General features: G+C 45.6%; 1 protein-coding gene across 1 annotated transcript in view; it reads right to left on the reverse strand.

Moving 5' to 3' along the window:
- The window catches only part of DAP (death associated protein), a 76056-nt gene extending 53571 nt beyond the window's left edge, over positions 1-22485 (reverse strand). The window contains exons 1-2 of the mRNA XM_023218282.2: positions 22207-22485; positions 9426-9522 (exon numbers count right to left, since the gene is read on the reverse strand). Coding sequence (XP_023074050.1) covers positions 9426-9522; positions 22207-22261 — 152 coding nt within the window. The 5' untranslated portion in view covers positions 22262-22485. The remainder of the gene's footprint in view (positions 1-9425; positions 9523-22206) is intronic.
- Positions 22486-23141: the final 656 nt, after the last annotated feature.

Here is a 23141-nt window from a genome sequence, read left to right on the forward strand (position 1 = left end):
AGACGACTAAAGAGATATCACTGAATGCAGGAATTATCCTGGACTGAAATTTGTGGCAGTAGTGGGAAACTGGGCCAAGTCTGAAGAGTCTGTAGATTAGGCAACACTACTGTTTCAATGTTCGTTTCCTGATTTTGATAATTATACAGTACTTGCTTTTAGTAAACATACACTGAAGTATTCCAGAGTAAAAGGGCTCTTCAGAAGAAAGTTCACATAAACAGACAGATGTAGATTCAGACATATGTGAGGGTAAGAAATGGGAGGAGCAATGTGGTGAAATTCTACCATATGGGGAATACGGTAAGGGGTAGATGGGATTTTTTAGTACTTTTTTTTTTGGCAACTTTTCTGTATGTCTGAAATTATTTCAAAATAAAAAGTTTTAAAAATCCCCACAGATGTAATAACAGCTATCACTTAATATGTGACCGAGATGGTTGAGGTGTTTTTATATGTTGTCTAATTGACCAGTGAATTATAATCACATAAGGCAAATACTATGATTCCCACGGGCACTCTAGGCCTCCCCCAGGACTAAGCAGAGGCCCACCTTGGTTGGAAAGGGATGGGGGAATTGAAAGGCTCTTACCCACAAGGCTCAGCATACACACAGAGCCTGCTGAAGTCCAACGGCAGGGCAGGAAAATAGACACACCTTCGAGGCACTCATATCCTACGCCACTACAAGTGGGAAGGTTCTAATCCTACCTTCAATTAATTTGACGTTTGTGAAGTCTTCAGTCTAACTAAAGCAGAAACACAGCCCAGACCCGGTTCAATGATAAATAGTAAATTCACACACACACACACACACACACACACACACACACACACACACACGAATGGGTTTGAACAGAAAGGCATGCTGTTTTCTGGACTGATGTAAATATTATTTACTTCAGCTTCTAGTGTTATTTCTGTCTCTGTCATTCTTTTACACGCCAGGTTTTACTTTAGTTAAAAATTAAAAGACCCTCAAAGAAGTGATATGACCCATTGTAAAGGAACAAACAGTTAACAGAATGAGGGACCAAGCCTGGATGTCAGACCCATCAGATGAAGATTTAAAATAACTGTGACAAATATATGTGAAAAGACAGAAAATTTCAGCATGGAAATGGAAGCTATGTATTTTTAAAAGCCAAATGGAAGTGGAAATGAAAAACAGGATATCAGAGATGAAGAATTCTTTCACTGGACTTATCACCACACTGGGCACAAGAGAAAGGAGTCAGGTTCAAAAGAAACCATCTACACTGAAATAAAAGAGGAAAAAGGAGACGGCGGCAGAGGGGAGAAAAACAGAGCATCTGAGGCCTGTGAACATATCAAATGGTTTAATATGGGTATAACTGGAGTCTCAAAAAAAGAAGAGAAAAATGAAGCAAAGAAATTTTTGAAAAGACAATGGCCAACAATTTTTCCAAGCTGATGACCCCAAATCATAGATCAAAAATACTCCGTGCAAGTAAGATACATGCAAAGACAACCAAACTTGGTGCATCACAAACACACTGTTGAAAAACAGAAATAAAGAGAAAATCTTGAAAGTAACCATAGGTAAACAGAAACATTACGTACAGAGAAAAATGACAAGAATTATGGCTGACTTCTCACTGTACACAACGGAAGCCAGAAAAAATGGAATGCCACCGTACCCGGCCATGAAAACATCTTTCAAAAGTAAAAGCAAAACAAAGACATTTTCAGAAAGACAAAACCTGGAAGAATTCATCTCCAGCAGACATTTACTATCACAAATATTTTCAGAAAGAGAATAAAACAGATAGAAATCTGGTGGGAAGAAAGAAAGGACATCAGACAGAATGAACATTAGATGCACATAATGAATCTTTAAAAGATATTTCATATCTATCTTTCTTTAAACATCTTTAAAAGGCTACTATTAAAAACAATAACAATATAAGTGGAAGTTGTAGTCAGTGGTGTGTTGGAGCTGACTGACACTGGCATGTAGAGCTGACTGTTCACATACATGCCTTCACAAGTCTATGTTTAGTGATGTCATGTTGTTAGTTTAAAATTGGCTGTAGCTGGGTGCGGTGGTTCATGCCTGTAATCCCAGCACTTTGAGAGGCTGAGGTAGGCGGATTGCTTGAGCTTGAGAATTTGAGACCAGCCCGGGCAATGCGGTGAGACCTGGTCTCTACAAAAAAAATTGAAAAATTAGCTGAATGTGGTGGTGCACACCTCTAGTCCTAGCTACTTGGGAGGCAGAGATGGGAGGACTGCTTAAGCCCAGGAGGTTAAGGCTGCAGTGAGCCAGGATCATGCCATTGCAATCCAGCCTGAGTGGCAAGATGAGACCCTATCTCAAAAAAAAAAGCTGGTGGGGTGGGGGGGCTGTGGTAGGAGTATTCACACTATAAAAATAACAAATGCTACAAATTGGGGCTTTTAACATTCTTTTCTTGGAGGGCCAGGAGTCAAGTAATCACCAGCACATTATTTTTTATAGTACTGGTAGAAGTATATGATAAAACAAAGTGGGTAGAGTGGTAATTAGAAGTATACTGTTGTAAGTTTCTTAAGTTATTTATAAAGTAGTAGACTAGCTTTTGAAGGCAGAATAAGTTTAAATGAGGGTTGGCAAAGCTTTTCTATAAAGGGCGAGATAATAAGTTCAGTTCATCATTACTATTTATGTATTCCATTTTTGTAAACTTGCCTACTTGCTTAAATTTATTTGTAACCCCAAAATCAAACACACATTGCACCTTCATGGTCACTCACAGACACAGGCAGAGCAGCGAAGGCTTTTTACAGCATTTTTTGTGACAATCAACCTGCATTTTCCCAGTTGAGGCTGAAGGTGGTGCTCTGCCTTGTTTCCGTTTTCATACTGTACACAATGTGCTTCTCATGGCTTCCATGGTAAAGACACTCTTTTCATTTTGTTTTGTAATTAACCAATATATTGGGGAAGATACTTTGAGACTATGCAAATATCCTGTTGACTATGTAAATGTCGTGTTTTTCCTCAAACTTTTACCCATTAATTCTGACATCCATCAGTGGATCTTGTCTACAACAATTACTGCGCTATCTACCTTCTGGTGATATTCTAGTTACCTCCTTTCTTACACATTAAGTTCACTAAGGAGTTCTATAAAAAATAGCTATCCGTTCTCCTGGCTTATTAATTCAAGTATTTATATCAGTATGGACTCATGAATATTTATTTTACCGTATCGGTTAAAATCTAACACTATCGGCCAGGCCCAGTGGCTCATGCCTGTAATCCCAGCACTTTGGCAGGCTAAGGCAGGTGGATCACAAGGTCAGGAGTTTCAGACCAGCCTAGCCAACATGGTGAAACCCTGTCTCTACTAAAAATACAAAAAAATTAGCTAGACGTGATGGCGGGTGCCTGTAATCCCAAATACTCAGAGGCTGAGGCGGGAGAATCGCTTGAAACTGGAAGGCAGAGGTTGCAGTGAGCTGAGATCATACCACTGCACTCCAGCATGGGCAACAAGAGTGAAACTCAATCTCAAAAAACAACAACAACAACAAAAAAACCAAATACTATGACTTTGTTACAAATTATTCCAGCTAAGGCCATAAGGAGACCCTTCAGCTGGGCTTCTGTAACATTCTGCCCTGCCCCAGACCTTTCTGGAGAACTTCCTTATGTTCTGGCACTACAGTGTATTCCAGGCTCATCTAGTATTTTTCCTGTCGTGGCCTGGAATCAACTACTTCTCTAAGGAACCCTGGTTCCTCTGACTGGGGAATGGTGTTTAGACACCACAACCTGGGCCCCAGGGATGCTTATGGCTGCATGGGTGTCAGTTCTTCAGGCCCTCTCAGTGAACAAAGCTAGGAAATACAGGTATGACACTAACCCTCTCATCCATATTCATTTCTGTATATCTGTACAGGTATGTTTGTATCTACCATCCATCCATCCATCCATCCATCCATCCATCCATCCATCCAAACCATATGTTCATACAAATACTTCCAGTTCCCATCCAACAGCACCAAGTTCATTTCAATCTTCTCCCTTTCCTATTTGTAACCTCTTTCTCTGACAGTGAGGAACCTGGCTCTTTGTTTGTTGAATCCTAGTATTCACATAAGGCAATTTCAGAATTGCTAAACCATGCCCTTTAAGAAGCCTGTTTACTAACTGAAATACACCATTTATGCATAGTTCTTTATTGTCTTTGGCCTTATAGTAACCACTTAAAGATGTTGTTTCCCAAAGTGACTTAGGTCAACCCCACTCCCCTCAATTTGGTTATATCAAGCAATTGCATTTCCCACTCCCTTCAATCCGTCAGCACTTGTATGCCATTTTGGGTCCCTCCCACCTCTTGGTTGATGTGAATTGCTGGCTTACTTGTCAGGTATGTGAAACAGTGCCATGGCTCTAGGTCAGGACTATGCAAAAAGCCAAGCTCAGGGAAGAACTGTTCCTTATTCCCCATTCCAGTTTCTCCCTTCCTTCCACCCCTTTCCCATCCATCACTTGTCAGTGACCAAACCTGTTCTTTTCTGGTTTACCCCTTCTGTTACCCATTCCTTCTTAATATCTTGTACCAAGCCCAGTTCATGGCAGAATGTCAGTAAATGTTTGACATTCAACTGTTTTCTGTAGTGAACTCTGACTCCTGAAGTCCATTCTATTCCTTTACATAATGAAACTGGCTACTTAATCTTATGACACTCGACAAAAGGCTTGAAAACCACCACTTTCCTTAATTGGGTCAGCTCTGAGATGGAACCAAGCAGCCACACAGGGAAGTATTAGCTAATAATAATGGCTATTACTCTTCCTGGACATGAAGTGCCACCAGTAACTAGAACTCAGGTTGATGGAAATTCTTAGGCAGCATTTTCACATTTTGGCTCTATTTTTTTTTTTTGAGACAGAGTCTTGCTCTGTTGCCCAGGCTGGAGTACAATGGCCAGATCTCAGCTCACTGCAAGCTCTGCCTCCCAGGTTTACGCCATTCTCCTGCCTCAGCCTCCCGAGTGGCTGGGACTACAGGCACCCGCCACCTCGCCCGGCTAGTTTTTTGTATTTTTTAGTAGAGACGGGGTTTCACCGGGTTAGCCAGGATGGTCTTGATCTCCTGACCTTGTGATCCGCCCATCTTGGCCTCCCAAAGTGCTGGGATTACAGGCTTGAGCCACCGCGCCCGGCCGGCTCTATTTTTTTTTAACACAGCATCTCAAAACAACTCGGGAGCATAAGAAGTTATGCTTAAGTCTGTGGAAAACTACAAGATTCAAGGGAATAAGAGTTGCATAAACAATTGCAAGAAAAATAACTACTAGTAAAAGCTGCAGGGTTTTTTTTTCCTGTCAACACAATAACATCTTTAATCTTCCATTTGTCCCTTTTCTCTGTAATCAGTACTTGATTTTCCAATTAATGGGGAAGGAAGCCACCAGAGATGAGTCAGTAAATTTAAAACTAGTCTTAAATGTCTGGCAAGGAAAAGAAAGTGTTGCAAATGTACATCTACGGCTAAGGAGGAAACTGGCATTTGGTGTTAGGTACTCATTTTCATATCTGAACAACACTGGGATCAAAATTTAAAAATATAAAACTTTAGGATCACGGTAATGTGGATAGGAAAGTCACATGCCCTAAGATATTTCCAAGAGGATAATGAAGTGTTTTATACATTCTGCACGTAAGTAGGCTTTTCCATACCTAAAGTAAAACCAGCCCAGTTCCCTGAAACCTTATTGTAAAGTAATAATTAGAGCATCTACTGATGGTGAGGCATGAAAAGGGTAGGATTATGGGTTTCAGGAACATAGACAAGGTTATGGGCAACCCCAGAATCAGTAAGTTTCATTTACAGAGAGATCAGGATTGTAGTCTCTGTGGATCCAGGGACTTATGTGACATATCAGGGGCAAGAGCTTCCAAATCAAGACAGACTCAAGGCTAAACCCTGGCCAGGCCAATGACTGATTACTTATCATTAGGTTGGAAACCTCCCTAAGCTTTGCTTTCCTCATCTCTATAATGGGCACAGTAATACCAACTTACGGGTGCAGTGAGCATTAAATCCAACGTGAAGCACTTAGCAAGTGCCCAGCACAAAACAAGAGCTCAATGGGTAAGCAAAGCCTTGTGGAGAAGCGTAGGGAATCCGGAAACTGCCACCAGCGCTGGAATGCTGGTGCTGCCACTTACTTACCGTGTGCCCTTGGAAAAGTTACTTCACTCTCAGAGCTGTTGAAGAGGGAGTAGTAATTCAGAATGGGAGTAATGGCCAATAATAACCAGCTCTGAGACAGGGATGATGACAAAGTGAGTAGTAGCACAGACCAAATGAATTAATATGAACAGAGCAGTTAGAACAGGGCCAAGCTCATTGCACTCTGTAAGAATGAGTGATGATGATTCTAAATTATGATTATTCAATCAGCCCACCGGAGAAATGGGGAGTGGGATTGCACGGTGGTAAAAGTAAACTATTACACAGAGTACCAGGCCTGGTGGAGTGTGTTAGAAAGGGCTATTTTGGCACCTTACATCAATAGCTGAACGAGTATACACAGGCTTACCCCATTCTGTAAATGCTGTGTCAAGTTGTTTAACCCACAGCAGTAAACAGCCAAGCCAAAGTCAAGAGGACAAGTGCTAACACACTCATCAGGAATGTATCCTAGCAATTTGGCTGCAGGGAATAATATCAACAAAAGCCTTGCTCATGTGCTTTGCAAACCATACCCTGCAGTCCGCCAGCTTCAAAATATCTGGTTCTCTAGAGATAGAGAACAAATCTTTAAGGTAAATAAAATGCTACAATCTACAGTGCTGGGGTGCTCCATCTTTCTTCTTCAACCATTCATCCTCTGGCATATTTATTTAAATTGCTCATCTTCTAGAAAAGCTGCATTTCAACTCATGAAAAAAATCAATACAAAGAAAACTAGTGGGCTGTTCTGTCCTTTTTTCTAAACTTGCTAATAAATTGCTATCTCTCATTGTATTGACACTGTATTAGGCAGGGAACTAGCTGTTGGGACCTTATTCCACTTAAACTCACCAAGAAAAGCATGTGTTTCATTAACTTTCCAGGACTCTTTCTTCCAGACAAGGCGTTATCTCTTGCCCTTGTTCTTCCTTAGGGAAACAGGTGGTTCTGAAGAAGGGCAACGACACCCCAGGTTTCTTAGAGGGAAATCACTACAAGCTTACACACTCTTAGCCTCAATTCCCAAACTCAAGAATGCTCAGAAAATGGAAGGTTTCCTAATAACTTATACTGAGGCAAAACTTAACCTGAAGTGACATGACTCCCTAAATTTAAAAAAATTATCTAATTCGGTTTGAACATCACATACAGATTACAATATGCTGCCTGAGACCCCACTGGGGGTGCTATGTGGTACGTGCAAGGTTTTATTCTCCTAAAAGCAGTATTATCCTCCTAAACCCCCAAACTTCTCCATTCCAAAATAAGCCGGGCCGCAAGTCTTTCAGATATACAACTGTGAACTTATAGGAGACTTGCTGATGCTGTTATGTTCCAAACACAGCTTTGTGAACACAGTCAATGCGAAAAATAATTCTAGCGTTTTCTTTTTTTTCTTTTTTTTTTTTTTGTGAGATGGGAGTTTCGTTCTGTTGCCACAGCTGGAGTGCAGTGGAACGATCTTGGCTCACTGTAACCTCCACCTCCCGGGTTCAGGTGATTCTCCTGCCTCAGTCTCCCAAGTAGCTGGGATTACAGGCACATGCCACCACACCTGACTGATTATTGTATTTTCAGTAGAGACGGGATTTCCCCATGTTGGCCAGGCTGGTCTTGCACCCCTGACCTCAAGTGATCCACCCACCTCGGCCTTCCAAAGTGCTGGGATTACTAGCGAGAGCCACCATGCCCGGAAAATTCTAGCACTTTCTTTAAACTGCCTTCTTTTAAAACCAGAACTGGGACTGAATCTTTACACTGCTAATCTCATGATTTAAAATGGACAATAATCACTAATAATCACTCAGAAACGTCACCCAAAATGCCGTCCTTCCCTCACATGGCCGCTCCGTAACTCATACTGTCTGAGGTTTTACAGACAATACTCCATGGGGAAGGCCACTTAGAAGCAGACAGGCAGGGTTACCAAGAACATGCACCACTTCCTCATGTGGGTGCCTGCTCTTGGCAAGTACCCATTTGGAAGCCCAGCCCGCTGAGCACTGCATGAGAACTGGGTTGAAATTCCTGCTCCATTACCTAGCAAGATGCATGTTACGGGCAAGCTGATACCCTCTTTGGGGTTCTTTTTCCTCGTGCACAAACTGGGGAGAATACCACCTACTATTCAGGATTGCTGGAATGAAATGAAATAAAAGCATGCACCTAATCCGCAGGAATCAAGGTTAGCTTCTTTCCACAGCCTCTTTCCCTTTCCACACCCTCTCCTCTTCTGGCTGAGACATCATCTGGAGACAAGCTATTAAGTAGAGAGCTTAGTGCTTTCTTCTATGTGGACGAGCTCCTGCAGAGGTGTGTTAGTGGTGCCTTTTTGCGTATTGCAAAGTCGAGGGAAATGGATTCCTTTCAAGCTCCCTGAACCCAACTGGAAATCTGAACCTTTAAGGAAAATAGGTGTTGAGCGGGGAGGAGGGGTCTGCAAGGAGACCCCTGTGCAGGCCCCAGGAGGGCTGGGAGCAGAGGTATCATATAAGGACACCCAGTCCTCATAAGGGCATGGCCTTGTAATTCTAGATCTGGCTGATGATCCGAGGGAGGAAATGCTTTAACCATTCTTAAATCAGAAGTTTTTGCCCTGGCTCCACAGACAGACAGGTCCACCCCTGAGGTTCAACCAGTGTGGCAATTCTCAAGGGTCTCCACGTGATTTCAGTATGGAAGCCTAAGTTGCAAACTGCTGCCCAGAAATTGTTAGTATTTGTTTCTCTGGAATGACAACAGAAACCTGGAGCACAAAAGACTCACAGGTGCAAGAATTTGCCCACTTTGCCCACTCTGGTGGTCTAGCCTTGGGGAGAGGGTGGCAGGCAGCTGTGTCCACCATCAGAAAACGAAGGGGCCACAGGCAGTTGCTCCTGCTTGGCTTGGCCTGCCCTGGCTTCCAGGAAGGAAGGCACACTGGCTAAACCCAGGCACCTGGGCAGGTGGAGGTAGGTCTCTAACTGCGCAGACAGACGGGGCACCAGCCCTGGATGTGGGGTGGGGAACAGGGTGGGCTGGTGGGAACTGGTCAGGGAAGAGGACCTCTAGGGGCTCTATTTCTCCCCTGAGAACAAAGCCCCCTCCTCCCTAATTAGGAAGGGAAATATACGCAGAACAGGGCCCCACATAGCCCAGGAGTTATCAGAATCATAGAACAGAGAACAAATGTTAATGTTTAACCGAATAGGGTTTTTGGGAAACATGCTCAAGTCACCAGCATCGTCCCACCTGGGGCTTTCCCATTCCTGGTCATCCTTGTCTTTTTCTTCTTTGGTGTCTCCAGTATGTGGGTGTTTCTGCACAATTCGCATTCCACCAGCTTTCACTGAAATGAAAACAGAAAGAGTGGGATTAATGTGGAAATGGGGCTGCCTGTGGATCAGGGGGACCAGTTGGAAAGGTTTTGGTTGCTCAATGGCCACAAGTTAGTTTGGAGAATCTGGCAATGACAATGATTAACTAGGGAAGGTCAAGGCTGTCGGGGTAAATTCAAAATGATACAGCACTCAACATAATCTCTTACTATAGATCTGCTCAGAAACTTTCCAAGGCTCTTGCTTTTCTATTTGATCACCTTTCAAGTATTTTGTAAGAGCAGCAGTGTAACCAGGGCACAAACTACACAAAGAGCATGGCTGCTGCTTTCAGTTCTCCACAGTCTCAACACAAGGACTGACCTCAACCCTCCCCTCTGAAATTTACCTTCTCAAATATCGAAGATGTTTTTGATGGGGTGATATGGTGATGGGTGACATGGGACAGCTACTGTGCCTTCACAGAGCCCAGGCAATTGGCAACAAAACTTCTACTGCAGCTTTACCCAAACTGTGCTGTGAAAGCCTACCGCTGGCTGATGTTAACTTAGTTTTAAAAAACAGCTTTATAGATATGTAAGTCATGTAGAATACAATTCACCCATTTAAATGGTATAATTCAATGGCTTTGAGCGCATTCAGAATTGTACAACCATTGCCATAATCAATTTTAGGAGATTTTCATCATCCCAAACAGAAACCCCACACCCATGAACAGTCACCCTCCGTTCCACCCCTCCCAACTCCGGGCAGCCAGTCACCCGAACGTGCTTATTCTGGACATTTGATATAAGTGGAATTATAAAATAGGTGGCCTTTGGTGACTAGCTCCGTGCACTTAGCGTATTTTCCAGGTTCCTCCACGTTATAGCACATGTAAGTATCTCATTCCTCTTCTTGTCAAATAATATTCTATTGCATGGATACATCACATTGTATCTCTCCCCTTGTCAATTAGACATTTGTGCTGTTTCTACTTTTTTGGCTATTATGAACAATGCAGCTATGAAGAACTTCTACATAAGTTTTTGTATGGACATATGTTTTCATTTCCTTGAGTATATACCGAGAAATGGAACTGCCAGGCCACATGGTAACTCTGAATTTATCCTTCTGAAAGCCACCAAACTGTCTTCCAAAGCCTCCACACTATTTCACATTCCCACCAGTGTGTGGGTTCCAATTCTCCACATGTTCCCAACACTTGCTATTGGGTGTCTTTTTAATTATAGCCATCCTAATGGGTGTGATGTGGTCTCTTATTGTGGTTTGATTTGCAATCCCTTTATGGCTAATATGTTAATACTGTGTTGTAAGGGGTAGGGTGATGTAGGATCTAATAAGAATGGGAAATGCTAGGTTGAACAAAATTAAATAGGTTTCCCCAAGAGAGACCTTCTTGGCCCTTAGTGTGCTACGCTGCATGAGGAAGACTTACGGCAGGCATAGAGCATGCCAGCTCTCCCCAGCCTATCTGACCACACAACTTTTTTTTTTTTTTTTTGATATAATACCAGTTATCCTCCATCATGACGACAGTGTTCCATGGAACAGAATTTGGAAATGCTGGCTGGCCCTATATCCAAAAAGCTAGCCTTACATGGTAGCCACCAGCATGTGTTTTGGGGTCAGCACGTTCCTCCACACCCTTAGCTATGTGGTCTCAGACTACCGTCTCAGATTCTCAAAGATTCCCTGCTTCATCTGCAGAAAGGAGATAAACCTCCTCAGACTGTTGAGAGAGAGGTGTTCGGGAGAGTGGGGTGCTGGCTAGAAAGCAGGGCCGTTTTCCTTGCAGTCATTGGCCCCCCAGGCTCTGGGTGCAGGCCTTACTGAGCGTTACCCTTCAAGTCTCCGCCACAAGATGGCTAACATCATGATACAGTCAACTTGCCACACCATGTCCTCTGGCATTTTAAATTGGGGTGGACCCTGCTGAGTCACAAAAGTCCAGGCCAAGTTTCTTTATGCTGCTGATGAATGGGAAGGAGAATGGGAGAGGCAGCCTGGGGCTTACATGCTTCAGGTTTACTGGTCTTCAATTTCCCTGGGAGACTTCATCAGCCCCTGACTGGAGGGAGATGGTGACATTTGCTCCCAGGACCAGCATTGCCCCAGCAGCTGTTAGAAAAGGGCAAAAGAGAGCAAGGAAAATAAAGAACTGTGTTTAAACCATTCCTCTGCTGGCTTGGGTTTAGAACTAACATCTCCCCGTTGTCTGCACCTCTTATCAACAGAGAGGAGATTCTACTTGGGGCAGAAGGAAACAGAATCCTGTTCAGTAATTCTCTCAAAAATATGCTTTCTATCCCATCAATTGATTTTTAATCATTGTATTTTTCATTCTTAGAGCTTTTGTCTCAAATTCACTAGGTCTGTATTTGATGGGGTCTTATTCTTTTCTTGTGCGTTCAATTCCTTTATATAATCATTTTAGTTGTATATCCAATATTTGATTTTCTGAAGTCCTCTGGAGTCTAATCCTGCTGTCTGTTTTTGTCTGTGGATTCTTGCTCTTGTCCTGGGAGACTGTGGAGGAGGACTCTGTCTTCACTGGGCTTTACCAGTGAGGATCTTATGGGGCCTGTGATGCAGACAGCAACCCTCTGGGGAGATGCTACATGCGTTTTTGTCAAGTCAGGAGCATGGGTATCTGAAAATCATTTTCAAGGCAGATTTCTCAGAAGACAAATTGCCAAACAGTGCAAATATGAACTGAACTCATGTAAAAGCAAACCTTTGTTTACAAATTCTCAAGGAAACTTCTGTCCCCATGTGGAGCCCAGGCTGACACAGCCCGGCTTCCTGGCCCTCCTAGGGCCACTGGGCAGGTTTCCCTCTTCCACCCTTTCCCCAGGGGTATGGCCTCTGAGCATCCAGCCTTGGCGATTCCCTGCCTCCTGTGGGGCCACCTCTCATGCTAAAGGTCTGAATTTCAGTTCCTTCTTTGTTCTGGGTTTCTAGGAATTCCTTTCACTTCAAGGAATTCCTAGCCAAAGACAAAACAGAAGAGACCTACCATTTGCAGGCAGCTTTTTAATCTAAGATTTCCCAGCCTACATAGTTGGCCTCCCAATCAGAAATGGAGACTGAAAATACAATTATCTACACCTTAGGGTCATTTTCCACTCTCTTGAAGCATAGGATCTCAGAGTTATGAATGTTTTGGGCCCAAGGAAGAGTTTAGAAGAACTGTCCCACTAAATGCTCTTTAAAAATTAATTTTCCTCCCCGCTCTATCCCACCTCTTTCCCATGGTCATCAGAAATTGATGAAAGATGCTATTATGGGCTGAATAGTACACCCCCAAAATTCATAGGTTGGAGTCCTGACATACCCTTAAATTGCAATTGTATTTGGACAGAGGGTCTTTAAAAGATAATCAAGTTAAAATAAGGAATTGAGGTAGGGCTCTAATATAATAGAAATGGTGTCTTTATAAGAGAAAGAGACACTGGGGATGTGCACACACAAAGAAATGGCCTGTGAGGAAACAGCAAGGAAGTGCCATCTGCAAGACCAGGAGAGGCCTCAGGAGAAAGCAGGGCTGCCGACACCTTGATCGTGGACTTCGGCCTCCCAAGCTGGGAGAAATAAATGTCTGTGGTTTGAGCCACCCAGTCTGTGGTATTTTGTTAAGGCAGGATGAACCAATAATACAGATGCCCATTTAAAAATGATCTCTGAATCTTTTCAACTTGGCACACGTAAAACTTATAAACTGTAACTCACAGATGTGTTCATAAAGTAAAAATAAAAAGAGCTGTGCAACTAACTACAAAGAAAACTAATGATGAATGTCAAGGTGACATTTGAAATGATCAAGTCTTCCGCAGCTCCTGCAGAGCAGCCTGTCCACTCCTCCACTGAAATAAGCACACAATGTCAGGGCTCAGTCACCCAGCATTAGCACTTGCATATAATTTAGTTTCTAAAAACAATTAACTTCATTAATCCCTCTCAGTATGTTTGGTGATTAATGTAGCAATAAAAAGTGGCAATAATCATAATAATAACTCAAAGCTGAGACAGGTTCATTTTAACTTGCAATACTGCCAAAAAATATGACAGCACATATTTATTGTGATTGTTGCATCAGTGTCTCTAGAATTCTTCATTTGTAAAACTACAAAAGCAGAATTACTTTTGCAGAAATCTTTGCAGAATGATTTGCAAATCAGTATTTTTAGGAGAAATAGAAAAACCTTAGATTTTTGTTGTGGTGGTGGTTATTCAAATGAGAACTTCAAATGTAAAGAATAAGCTTCCTCTTAGCAGAAGTGCTGTGCAGCGGCTAAGAACACAGATGCTGGAGCTAGAACCTTGGGTCCAAATCCCAGCTTTGCCTGTGTGTGCATGTGCCTGCGCATGTGTACACACGTGTGCCTACGTATGCGCTTGTGTGTGTGTGTGGGCAAGTTGCTGAAGCTCTCTGTGCCTCAGGGTCTTCCACCTATGACGAAAGGGTGACAATGTTCCCCTCTCTCAGGGCCAACTGAGGATTACATGAGTTAGCACACATGAAATGCCTCCAACAGGGCCTGGCACACAGGATGTGCTCGACTATTAGCTAGTCTTATTAAATGGATTTTTAATTTAACATTTAGTACTTAGAGAGGCCTCTAGAGTCCTCAAATCGTTGGTGCTTTTCCAGTTCTTCGCCCTCTCTTCACAGCAGTTCCTTAAAGAGCACTGCCCTATGGGTTGCTGGGGAATGAAGGCCATGCCCTGTAAAGCACCTGCCCACCGTGGTGCTGATCACCACCAGGACCTCTGCCATTACATCAGCACCTAAGTGAGGAATATTCTGGAGAATCACAGATCCAACTTCTGCTCTTCATCACCACTCTGTGCTAGGCACTGCTCTAACCACGTGGAGTCCACACATCTATCCACCCTACAGCAGCCCCAGGGAGTAGATCCTGAGGCAGGGAGAAGGGGAAGCCAGTGGCCCCAAATCGCACAGCTGGCAAGCAGCAGACTGGGTTCCACCCTTAATCATAGATAAGCCTTTCCTTGCTCAGACTCCTTCCAGGAAACAGAGCACCATGGCTTCTGAGAGTAACTCAAAGGAACGGCCTACAGACAGGGCCAGGTTATTATACTACCTAGATAAGGAAAGGTGAGTTTGAAATGAAAAGCTCTCTACAGAGCAGCTGCCCGCCCAAATGGGAAGGGGAGTGGAGGAAGTTTTACCCATGGTCACATCTGGGAGGTAAGCAAACACCAGGGAAGCAAATGACTACATGGGACCCTGGGCCAAGCATCCATCCTCAGGTGTCAGGATGGCTGGCTGTAAGACAGAGTCACTGGTGGCTTGCTATCTGCTAGTGCTCAATAGCACACTAGAAAATGCTATGGCGGGAAGAAGAAAGGGGAAATACTGGAAGAAGAGTCCCATGAACTAGGGAGCGGTTTACAGTGGGGGGCTAGGAAGCGCTGTTAATTCACACAAATGTCCCAAAGCATTCATTGTAGGTACTGGAGCATGACACACAAGTATATGCTACCTTTGTTCTTGCCTGAGAAGAGCTATTGAAATATTATTCAAAGGAAGCTCTTCTACCTAAAAGAAGAGATGAAAGGTTCTGAGGACTGTTCTGGTGGAAAGAACAAAACAAAACAAAACCACCACTGCTGCAGGTTATGATTAAACCACAGGATTTTAGGTAGAGCAATGTATTGGCAGGTAAGCAAAGGGGTTGGTGACATTAGGTGGGTAGAACTTCCCAATGCGAACAGAGCAAGAGACTATGGCCTATCTTAGTTAAGAAAAATGGCTCCACCAGGAGAGAGGAAAATCACTGGCAAGTGGAGACTCACATTTATGGAAGCCCCTGCACCTGAAGGTGGGAACCCTAAAAAGTGGAGAGGATAAAGGGGTGAGAGGTGGTAAGAACGTACGCAGAGAGTGAGTGCTGACAGTCTGGCCCAATAACAGATACAAGTTATTGAAGACCCCAATGAGACCCTTGCCCCCAGACCAAATGGAGCCCTTACAGGAGCTTTCACGTGTGCACATATAAGCTAGAAGTAATGGTTTGTGCTAAAAAAATGAGCCAGAGCCCCAGATACATTCCTGAATTTGCACTCTTGTTGGCTTCATATTGCTATTTATTCTGTGCTCAGAATCATAGACTGAAGGTGAGAAGGCTCTTAAATTACGTGGAGCAACCCCGTTAAAGAATGAAGTTCAGAGACATAGTGGGACCCCCTGGGCCACGGAGCTTTGACTCTGAAGTAGTAATGCCTGACTCCATCTTTCACAGCAGTGTGTGTTCCATCCATGACGTGGTTTTTGACCCAAAGGACAAATTCAGTACTGACTGGGCCAGGATGGGCACCCTGCTGGACAGCTGACTGGGCCCCTTTCAAGCTGGGAGGTACATGGAACAGCTACATGTATATCCCTGAGTATAGGGAGGCTGATTTCAGAAAGTTTAGGGGAAAGTAGGATCTGCTACCTGGAGGTGCTTTGGAAAAGCTGGCATTGGGAGTTGGTTGAGGCAAGGACTAGTCAGGTGTTCGCCAGTCACACTCCCGGCTTCCCCGTAGTTGGATTGGGGGCATCAAACTGAGTCCTGACCAATAGTATGGGGAAAACTGACTTTGGTGGGCAGCATCATGACATCATGTCCCCCTACTCTGGAACCTGTAAGTGTGCTGGGCTACATGGCCGGGGGAAATGAAGGTTGTAGATGGAATTACGGTTGCTAATCAGCTGACCTTAAGCTGAGGAAGAAAGAAGGGAAACTGCTATTCTGTGCTTAGAATCACAGACTGTGAAGGTGAGGAGATTATTCTGGATTACCCAGATGGGCCCATGTAATCTCAAGGGTCTCTAAATGTGAAAGAGGGAGGCAGAAGAATCAGGGATCCGAGTGTGCAACGTGAGGATGTGACTGGTCATTGCTGCCTTTGAAGAAGCTTTCCTTGGCTTGTGGAGGAAGGGGCCATGAACCAAGGAAAGTAGGCGGCCTCTAGAAGCTGGAAAAGGTAAGAAAATGGATTCTCCCCTGAGCATCCAGAAGGAACCAGTCACCCTGTGGATACCTTGATTTTAGCTCAGTGAGACCCATCTGGGACGTCTCACCTCTAGAACTGTAACACAGTAATACTGTGTTGTTTAAAACCACTAAGTGTATTGTGATTTGGTACAGCAGCCATAGGAAACTGATGTGATGACGCACACCACTTGCTGGCCACACCATACAGACCCCAGCACGGTGACCTACACGCGTCCCCTCTGCAGCAGCCACACATTGAAAAGCTAGTGTTATGCAGCAGGGGGTGTCTGGGCCTCTGAATTGTTCTTTGTTAAGAAGACCGCCCCCCAAGACAGAAATAAACTTGGATTAGTATGGCCACTGAGAATTTAGGTTGTTTGTTACAAGACGAAGTACCATTTTCTATACCTAATCTAGTACTTTATACAAAAGTGAATATTCTCTATAGAAACAAAAAAGATTTCTGAAGCTGGGAAGGGGAAAGCAGTCACAAAACCAAGTAAGAATGCACAGGGCACTGGCCGAAATGAAAAGGACACTCACCAAAGATGTGAGAAGGCACAGATAACCAAAAATGGCTAGAGAAGGCTGGGCGTGGTGGCTCATACCTGAAGTCCCAACACTTTGGGAGGCCAAGGTGGGCACATCGCTTGAGCCCAGGAGTTTGAGACCTGACTGGGCAACAGTAAAACCTTGTGTCTACCTAAAATACACAAATCAGCTGGGTATGATGGTGCACACCTGTAGTCCCAGCTACTCAGCACACTGAGGCGAGAAGATCTCTGGAGCCCAGGAGGCCAAGGTTACAGTGAGCCAAGGTCATGCCACTGCACTCAAGACTGAGTAAGACCCTGTCTGGAGACAAAAAAAAAAAAAAAGGCTAGGGAAGAGGTGAAATGTCAGGGGCCGCCTTGACAGAAAGCTTCTAAAAAAAACCATGGTAACTAAAGGGTCTTGTTTTCCTTGGCATGTTGGGAACAAGAGCAGACCTCTTATCTGCACCCCTCAAGCTATGGTCCTGACTGGTTGACACTGGGACTATGCTTAGCAAATCTGTGACCGCAGGGTTCACAGAAGACAAATTAGTCTTCCGTTTCTAGCAATCGATAATCTGAAAGTCTTTCTGCAGGGAGATAATTCAGGGAGAAAATTCAGGGGGAATTACACTCGAGTTTTGAAAGGCATCCTTAACTCATGTCTGAAGGATCAATTAGTATAAGAACTAAGTTACTTTGAAGTTACTAAAAAAAGTAACATGGTCTATTTTCCATTTTACTTGAAACAAATACAATTGTGCTTATATTTCCATTTAATTCACTTTGAGAGGGGATGTAGAGTCTGCTTTTCAAAGAAAACCATATGTAAGATTAGTAACATTCAAAGCTATCATGTAGCAGATTTATGAGAACTCTACTGACACATGGTTTTGGCTCCACTGGGAAATGGAGGGGAACTGGGCCAGCAAAATGTATTTAACAAAGAAATTTTACCCATCTCACTGCCACAGACTCACAAAGACTGGCAGAAATGAGTAACAGCAAGGCTTATAATTAGGTCCCCCTTTCTGCTATGGAATGCTATGACTGCTGTTAGATGAAACAGAAAGAATCTTGCTAATTCTAACTTTGCTAATCTGCATTTGCAATAACTCATCAAACAAGCAGTCTCACCCCATTTCTCTGCAAAGATTCTGTAGTCAAGAGCAGTGGTGAGGTCTCAAATCATTAAGGCTGGATTACTTTTACAGAGGACTGCAGACGACAGCACATTTGCCAGGACGTGATGCAGTGCCATCCATCACTTGTAAAGAACAACACCTGTATTTGCACGGCACCTTTCTCTAATACTCTTCAGAAGCCTTTACAAACTGCCTCATTTATCTCCCGCCTTGGGAGGAGGCACCTGGCCAGGGATGGAGTTGCCTGTCAGGATGCTGAAGTTCCAAAAGGCAACAGCCTTTCTGGCTGCTCCCACTAGGTCACTAGCTCGGGTGAGTTGGCAACAGATACTCCAAACAGTTGGGTAAGGTTTTTTTTTTTTTTTCAGACTAAGTTTTCGCTTTTCTCACCCAGGCTGGAGGCCAGTGGCGTGATCCTGGCTCACCACAACCTCTGTCTCCCAGGTTCAAGAGATTCTCCTGCCTCAGTCTCCGGAGTAGCTGGGATTACAGGCACCCATCATCATACCTAATTTTGTATTTTTGGTAGAGACTGGGTTCACCATGTTGGCCAGGCTAGTCTTGAACTCCTGACCTCAGGTGCTCTCCTCACCCGGGTCTCCCAAAGTGCTGGGATTACAGGCGTGAGCCACCGCACTCGGCTCTGGGTCAGGTTTTTAAATGGCACTGTGCTCGGTATCTCAACAGTAAGATGACTGCTGATTTCATGAGTTAAACGTGCCAAGTGCTTAGAAGTGTGTCAGCACACTGTGACACTGAACAAACTTCATTAGTGTTTCCACTAGTCTGCTGCCTGAACCGGCCGAGAGGACCACCTGCATCCCTGTGCACAGTAGAGAGCGTTCAGAGCCGAGGAAGGTGTGGGCCCGGTATGCTATGGGGGCAGTGACGGGTGAGAAGAGGCCCTGGAGAAACTCAGGAGCGCTTATTAAGTATGTTGTGCCGCCCCAGCGAATAAACAGATGGAGAAGACCCAACCCTGGAAGCAAGAAGACAGGCAGACAGGCAAAGGTTAGTGCATGAAGGAAAACAAGGGGATTGCAGGAATGTACAGGAGGAGATATGGGCCAGACAATAATAAAGAGAAGACACGAAAGAACATTAAGATAGTCACTGTAAGAGAATTTTATTATTTCGGATTGAGCATTGAGGCACAAGTCTGTTATCCAATTTACGCACTTAATAAAAGCATTCTCAACGTGTTTAGGGCAGTGACTTTGGTTTATGAACTGTGCTCTTGGCAATCCCTGATGATCATCCTTTATGGCAGTGGACTGTCTTTTTTTTTTTTTTAAACTCTCTACCCTTCAGAGCTGCCTACTCTCTGGCAATGCCAGACTAAACAAGAACACCGGAGCTTCCTGCCAAAAAAGGTTCACACACACTCCTCTGTAACACCTGGGAAAGTGCATTTGAGGGGTGCTGCTGTCAGGCCCCTCCTCTTAACTATCGTCTTGGAGACAGATGACAGACGGTGACAGCCACAAGGCAAGAGCTCACCCCATAAGTCTAAAGGAGCTGCCCTGAAGTCACTAGAGGAGTTTACCTGGGGGATGAACAGTGCTGGTACCCTGATGCTGAAGAGGGCCAGGAGAGTCACTGCAGCAAACGCAGCCCCTCCCTGCGACTTGACCCGAGGCCCAAACCTCTCATTTCATAAAGGAGAAAAACTGAGTCCCAGTGAAGCGTGAAGTGATGTCCTCAAACTTAGAACCCAAGCTCACTGCTACACTAGCACAAATAAGCTGCCTCTTCCCTCCTGAGGGGCAAATAAGCTACTTACTCTGTAATTCACAAAGCCTAGCTATTTACTCTGCAATCCAAAGAAAACCAGAGTCCAGCAAGAACTTTTTCCCAGGGAGTGAGTATGTACAGTTTATACCTCTGACCTTAAAAATCTCCAAACGGGCACTTTGGAAGGCTGAGACGGGTGGATCACCTGAGGTCAGGAGTTCGAGACCTGGCCAACATGGCAAAACCCGGTCTCTACTAAAAATACAAAAATTAGCCAGGTGTGGTGGCAGGTGCCTGTAATCCCAGCTACTGGGGAGGCTGACACAGGAGAATCTCTTGAACCCAGGAGGCGGAGGTAGAAGTGAGCCAAGATCATGTCACTGCACTCCAGCCTAGGTGACAGAGTGAGACTCTGTTTCAAAAAAAAAGTAATAAAACAAACAAAAAACAAAACAAAAAAATCCTCCATATGGGTATATCTTTGTATGCAATTTAATTACTGTACTTTGGTTCTGTATCATTCCAACAGATATGCTTTAATGTAACCCAGGTCCTGGAGAGCGGAGGGCCAGGGCAGTTCCTGGAGGCAGCCCTGCCCCAGGTGGAAATCAAGGCGCTCCTCCCCACGGTGGACAGGGACCCAATGTGGTAAAATGGAAGTCAGTTATCCTTAAAGGAAATCCCATTAAAAAAAAAACACCTCCCTTTGAGGTACTTTTTTTTTCTTTTTTCCTTAAAACCAATGCAACACAAATTCTCCCAAAGCCCATTTTCCACCCAGTGGAATGATTTTCTAAAACCCCATGCCTCTTAAATTCTCTGGCATCAGTTGGACATTTTTCTTTTCTAGTGCCAGTTAGTTTTGTCGTAGAGAGCTTCCATCACCACCGAAAAATATTGCCTACTCTGGACCGCAACATAGTTAAAGAACCGCTCCTATTCGTTGTGCTGGGGCAAGGAATTCCCGCCCTACAGTAGACGACAGCAGAGAAGGATAACGGTAATTTTTTTTTTTTTTTTTTTTTGAGATGGAGTCTGGCTCGTGTTGTCGCCAAGGCTGGAGTGCTTTGGCTCAATCTTGGCTCACTACAACCTCTGCCTCCCTGGTTCAAGTCCTTCTCCTGCCTCGGCCTCCTGAATAGCTGGGATTACAGGCGCCCGCCACCACGCCCAGCTAATTTTTGTACTTTCAGTAGAGACGGGCTTTCACTATGTTAGCCAGGCTAGTCTTGAACTCCTGACCTCAAGTGATCCACCCTCCTTGGCCTCCCAAAGTGCTGGGATTACAGGCGTGAGCCACTGCGCCCGGCCAGGAATCTTTATTGTAACAAGAAAATGGCACAAATGTGCCACCAAAAGAAGCCATGTTTCTCAAAGACTTCTGTTTCTAGAAGACTGAGTTTATGACACTAAGGTGTGCTATTAAGACCCTACAAGAACCCCACGCATCCACACATTGAGGTGACTTGGCTTCTGAGACCCAAGGCCTTTTATCTTCTCACCAGTGTCCCTCCATATGGGCCGAATGCCACTGGAAAGGAGAGTAGAAACGGAAACAGACCCGTCTGGACAGAGTCCAAAGTGCAAACAGGAACTGTGCCCGGAGAGAGGTGGTCGCAGAAGCATGAAGGCTGCTTAGATCCCCAGGTTCTAAGACAGATCGCTCTTTCCTGGCGTTAACTTCCTTGGCTCAGAAGTTTAGGATTTGCTCAAAAAGAGAAAAAGCACCTTTGGAAAAAAAAATTCTGGATGTGGGAGAAACTGGCGGTGAAAGTCATATTGAGTGATTAATGATAAAAATTATTTCCGCTCCTTGGTTCTTGAATCTGTATGAAACGCTGGCAGCCTCTAATTAATCATTACCATGATATTACCACCACTGACTTTTCATTGTTTCTGTTCCTTTCTTTCTAGACATCTGTACTTGTACCTTCTAAGTAAATATTATCCGCCAAAACTTTGTTATAAGTTGTGCAACTGGGTTCGCCCAAGGCACTGGAGCCTGCGCGCAATCGCACAGGTAAGCGGCGGCCCCGCGCGCCTTAGGAAGAAACTCGTCTCCGCCGCCTGCAAGCCGGGCCGAAGCTCAGGCGGGCTCGTCCCGGGCCTGGGCGCCCGAGCTCTCCGCGGCCCGCGCCCCTCGGGCGGACATCAGGGCCCGGACCAAGTCTCAGCGCCCGCCGGGGCCCTCCCTGCGGAGCCCCCGCCCGGCGCCCCCGGGTTCAAGCCCGCCCCCGGCACCCGCGCGTGGAGAGAAAGGGGAAACGAGTCAGTACCGGCGGGCGGGTGTCCAGCTTTAGTCTCTAGTTTCCCTTCGGGAGGCGAAGACATGGCGCGGCGGGGCTTCCGCGGGGCCGAGGCGGCGGCGCGGTTCTCGGGCCAGGCGGGAGTGCGCGAGTGAGCGCGGGTATGAGCTCCGGGAAGCTAGCGGGCGGGAAAGCGACGCGCGCGCGTGGGGCGCCGAGGCCGCGTAAACCCAGCGAGTGCCACTGCCGTTAAGGGGGCGCGGCCGCCGCGAGCCGACGTGGCGCAGCCAAGCCCACCCACGACGTACGCGCTGACGTCACCGCGGCCAGCCCGCCCCGCCGGGCCGCGAGTCACGTATACGGAGCTTGCGCAGCCGGCCGCGCCACGTCGGACGCTTGGCCGAGGGCGGAGGCGGGGGAGGCGGGGGAGGCGGGGGAGGCGGGGGAGGCGGGGGAGGCGGGGGGAAGAGAGAGAGGGGAGGGGGAGTGAGAGGGGGAAGGAAGCAGAGGGAGGCGGGGTCCCCGGCTGGCTGCAGCAAGTTAAGCAGGATCTAGCTGAGGATGCCTCCTGCAGCGAACACGCTCAGCCAGACTCCCGGCTCTGGGGTGACGGCGCCCCACATGCGGGCCAGGGCCGGGGCGTCCCGGCGGGGAGGCAACCGTCCCCTGAGGCCCTCAGCCCCCGCCGCGGCAGGGCCTAAAGAAGCGCGGAAAGGCGAGCCCACATGGCAGCGACGGGGGCCGAGGGAGCCGGAATTTGTTAACAGAGGATGCGAGGGGAGAGCCTGCTTTCTGAGTGAGGGCCAGCGCTGGGGAACCGAGGGTGGTTTCTGTGCCCTGCCCTCCCCGGGTATGGACCAGAAATAAAATTCTAAGCGCCGCAGCCAACGGATGGACCCTCCCCTCCGCTGGTGGCCTTCTAAGTTGTCGTGAAAAACTAGTTCAGCCCTTGCTGGGAAATGGAA

Source organism: Piliocolobus tephrosceles, chromosome 4 (genome assembly GCF_002776525.5).
Source record: "Piliocolobus tephrosceles isolate RC106 chromosome 4, ASM277652v3, whole genome shotgun sequence".
Lineage (NCBI taxonomy): Eukaryota > Metazoa > Chordata > Mammalia > Primates > Cercopithecidae > Piliocolobus > Piliocolobus tephrosceles.